This window comes from Opisthorchis viverrini (genome assembly GCF_000715545.1).
Source record: "Opisthorchis viverrini unplaced genomic scaffold opera_v5_36, whole genome shotgun sequence".
Classification (NCBI taxonomy): Eukaryota; Metazoa; Platyhelminthes; class Trematoda; order Opisthorchiida; family Opisthorchiidae; genus Opisthorchis; species Opisthorchis viverrini.
This window is the reverse complement of record NW_008751692.1, coordinates 709,904-714,287: the sequence shown is the minus strand read 5'-3', so window position 1 is coordinate 714,287 and position 4,384 is coordinate 709,904. Positions and strand designations below refer to the sequence as shown.

Here is a 4,384-nt window from a genome sequence, read left to right as displayed (position 1 = left end):
ATCTTAGGACACGTTGCACTAATGATTCAGCACGAAACCAAGTAGGCACTGGGCAGGAAACAATAAGTACGATAAGTACGTAATGAAGATGAAATGTGGTGAGAACAGTAGGAGACACAGAAAGTAAAAGGAGCAGACGGCTATCCCATTTCCAAACATGCAGCGTAGACCACCAAGCATCCACATTAATCACCCTCCACCAGCGGCACTATGATGATTCTTACCACATTTCTCAAAATCTTCGATGTTTCTCAATGGAATTTCGGCGGCTCGGTGGAGTGAGTTCAGGCAACAAACATCCACAGGAGATCCACACGAGATTCGTTCCAAGACCGGGAAACACGGAGACACCGACTGCGGTAAACATTCATATAAATCAGCTAGCAGAGTTTCCATGACCTAACTGTGTGATGTAACAGAAAAGATGCTAGCTAAAACGGGTTATAGATAACAAAGTGTTATAAACGTTCCCACCACCGATATTTGCAAAGAGACACAAAGGATTAAAAGCAATATATTTTGTTCAGAAAATGCACACAGTTCAAGTTATTGGGTCTTTAACCAGGTGTGCTGGATGAGGGTGCCCGTGGAGAGGCGGTAGACACGATCTGCCCGGGTGTCGGCGCGTAGGGAGTGGAACAAGGTGTTGCAGAAGCTGAGCCTGTATGTGTTGTCTGGCGTGAGAGCCTACGAACTGAATTCATATGTTCTGCATACTGGCTCATAGTTAGACGGGCACATGCATGGTGAAGGGGAGAGTCGCTGGTGCTGGACTGCAAGCCATCAAGAGAAAACTGACAAGGAGGCCAACGGGGACAGTCAAAACTGCCAGTCTGGACAGCTCGATGGAACGACTGACTGAATATATGCTCCGCGGAGTTTGGGTCATTGATGGGGGGACAGACGTCTGGAAGAACTTGGGTGATGAAAGCACGCAGGATATCACCACATAAGTGAATGATACAAGAAGCCTCAAACGTGACCTACAAGGTAACGAGAGGAATGAAATTAGTTGATTTCGGAAAGTCAAAGATGGAGACCCCCTAAGAAAGTGAACTGTGTTGGCCTAAGCCAATTTCTTAACCAGCAGGACTCAAAATATTCCGAGATACCGCTCTCTATAAAAATCACGTAGACCAAGCACCTTCATGAATGTTGTACTGTTGAACAGCCCAAGTCAATCGAAAACAAGATGAGAAGTTTGCTCTTTGTGCAACCATTTGCTTTTCACACATGGCTTGGTACAACCGTGCAACTTGAGTGAAATTCCTTCTACAGCTAAAGGAGTTGTTTAAAACAGAGAGATGAACGCTTCACTGGATGTTAAAACCCGGTCCTCGTCCTTGAATCCGAATGTCCAAGTTCACTATCAAGTTTACAACAACGCCTTCAAGCCTCTTTGAATGGTTGGTAAGGCATGTGAGTAGGAGACCGATCATTGAATAGACAAAAAGGAATCCGATCTAGGTAACGTGTCTCCTCCTTAAATGCGGTTCTGATCGAATGAACCACGTGACCGGTGATTACAAGTAGCAAGCGAGATGAGGTGACAGATTGGATCTTTAGTGCCCAAAAACTCAGTCCAAACACTAAGAATACTGCCCAGAAAACCGAACGGTGATTTCAACCACGAAGTTCGTTGGCCAGGAATTTGTCACTGAATAAATTCAGCAGTGATAAAACGACGGTTAGTCACGCCAGTTTCTGCTTACAATATCAAAGACCATGGGAACTTAAAAAGCGAGGCATACTGGACTTTCGAAAGGCAAAGCACATAAACTAGTGTAGGTAATAAGTTTACGGCGATTTAGGAATAAACTAACATTTCTGTATTCTACTTCAATTCACGGCACACTATTTTATTTTGATTTCATTGTGATAATTTGAAAAGGGGTCAGTATCCTGATACCTGCTGCCTTGCTAGGGTGAATCGTGTATCAACCTGTATCAGCCATCCATGAGTAGCATATAACGCATTTAGGAAAAATATGCTAGAAGCGTGTTAGCTATTGGAGGATTCAGATCTGGGCACTGAGGCTCCAATCATCCATTGAGCACCTGAAAGTTCAACGGCCACGCAGCATTGCAGTCCCTCTTATACTTTCCACTTAAACCTTCAGTTCAACTTAGTTCAAAATCGTTTTGTGTTCCATCATCCAACGTAATTCCGTTACTTCAGAGTACTTCATTTTATTCAACTCCAACCCATTCAAATCCTTCGCTAAGCTGCCCTGAACTTAGTGACGCGACAGAACATACTTTATACTTGGTCGGCTTAGTAATCAGATCCCTGATCAAGTGACAAATTTTGTTTCGGAAATTGCTATAAGATAGGTATTTTTCAGTTATTGGCTCGGTACTGAGGAAACGACACAAACATCGTAAACGGGAGATTCAGCTGGGTTCCTAATGAGTCTCCCAAAAAACCAAATTTGTTTGCAAATGAGTGTATTTCGCTGATTTCCTACAAATCGAAAAGATCAAGCGAGACGTTCCTCGCTGTCTGACTTCAGACTCCGGTCTGCTAAGGAAGTTTACGCGGAATGATCCTAGAACATAAACGGACATGATCTCCCACGCAATTACGAGGCCGCAATGTTTTGCGTGAATCCTTCTAGTAATGGCAGCAGTAGGTCACAGCCCTCTAGGGAATACCATAGGAGTATAACGGATAGTACCGTAGCATTATTAGTAAGTACCGATAAAGTTGTGTTGAGCATCAACGAGAGTAAATAAAATCCTTAGTAGACAAAACATTTCATCCTAGAAAGGCGAGAACAAGCAGGTTTATGTGCACTTGGCGAAACACTCATTTGCAAATTACACTGAAAAGACCCGACTGGATGTCTGGCTCATGATGTACTGCATAGCAAATGAGTGTGGCTCGCATACAATTTGAACATTATGTTGATAAAAAATCAAGAACTGTGCCTGCCTGGTTGGCTTCGAGAAATTCGAATTGTCGAATAGGAGACGAAATTATAATTTATGCCAAGGCTTATACGTACTTCAATCAGATAGCCTCTGACGTTTGCACTCTGACCCATGAAGAGTGTGACAAAGTTGATGCCGAAATCACCTAGTCTGTACTTCATGCCTTTCCCTTCGACCTGTAGCTTCTTTTTCCTTTGATACGAAGCCCTCAGATAACCGGCAAATTCGCGGAAGGCCAGATCAGCCACAAGAAGGGTGTTATTGTCCGTAAAGACAAAACATGAGGCGGGGAATTCTGTAGATGTCAGAACCTGGAAATTTTTACACGTGGCTATATGTGTTGCGTTGGGACTGGGTAAAAATTAACGTGTCGCAAACCTTTTGGGTGAGAAGCGAAGTAAATGGCACTTTCGATATGCATCCGGCCAACCCGAACGGCACCTACAGATAAAACATTACATAGTGAAAGTAAACCCACCAAGAAGTTCCACTCGCTTCATCAAACCTTCTAGTGCCTGCGGACCGCCCTTTGCTTCAACTGAGCTCCATAAGAGCACACTAGTAGTATAGAAGGTTCGTATGCCATATAATGCCTTACCATGAAACTCCAGACATGTGGTGAATTTGATAACTGTAAAGCGAAAGACGTGCATCAAAAATAAAAATAAACGTAAATATATTAAATTGGTCACATGCGAAGTAGTGGTAAATAAAACAGCAGTACCGGAATAGTCAAGAACACCGGTACACGTATTGGTTCGAAAGCATCATCGGAACAATGAAGGAAACTGTCAATGTCGACGCCGACAGAGTTCAACATGAATGGTCACAAATTCAGCATCGAATCTGACTGGCTGAGGCTCGTCAGTGATGTGCAGCCGTGCATCAGACATCCCGGATAGATAGCCTTCATCCGAAAGAGAGATAGTCACTGCCACCTTCCAAGGAGAGAGCTCCACGCTTCGTCCATGGGAGGTGAGGCATATCCTTCCTGAACCTGGATACTGTATACTTATGAATTATCTCATCGAGTCAAATAGCCTAGCATATTTGATTATCCTAGTGATTGCCTCTCGACTTTCCCTGTTAGGCTTGGGATTGCCTCTCGACTTTCCCTGTCTAGGCTTGGGCAACCTGGCAGTATCCCAGCCCCCGTGCTTCCTTCTGGTGGCATAGCAGTTAGGCACCGAAAGGGTGCTACAGCTGAACGATTTTTTCTTGGGTTTTCGGAGCATCATCACCATTATTTTCCACCTGTGGGCGAGCAAAGACGAAAAGAAGCCGGAATAACAGGATAGGAGAAATGGTGAGAGTCGCTTAACTGGGCTATAGAGTGAGGCCCAAAGTGGAAGTCCTTAGGATACACAAACTTGCCTGTTGATAAATAATCACCATGGACTGCGACACGTCAACAAATTAGAAAGTCTGCAATCAGAGTTGTCGACTATCA

The 4,384-nt window shown here is 44.0% G+C and overlaps 1 protein-coding gene across 1 annotated transcript; it reads right to left on the bottom strand.

Annotated features, from left to right (window-relative positions):
* Positions 1–502: 502 nt before the first annotated feature.
* Positions 503–3,549, bottom strand: T265_02780 (hypothetical protein; the record flags this gene model as incomplete). The annotated part of the gene is made up of 5 exons (XM_009167105.1): positions 503–983; positions 3,009–3,265; positions 3,313–3,375; positions 3,413–3,492; positions 3,533–3,549. 5 exons carry the CDS (start codon positions 3,547–3,549, stop codon positions 558–560), a joined length of 843 nt encoding a protein of 280 aa, XP_009165369.1.
* Positions 3,550–4,384: the final 835 nt, after the last annotated feature.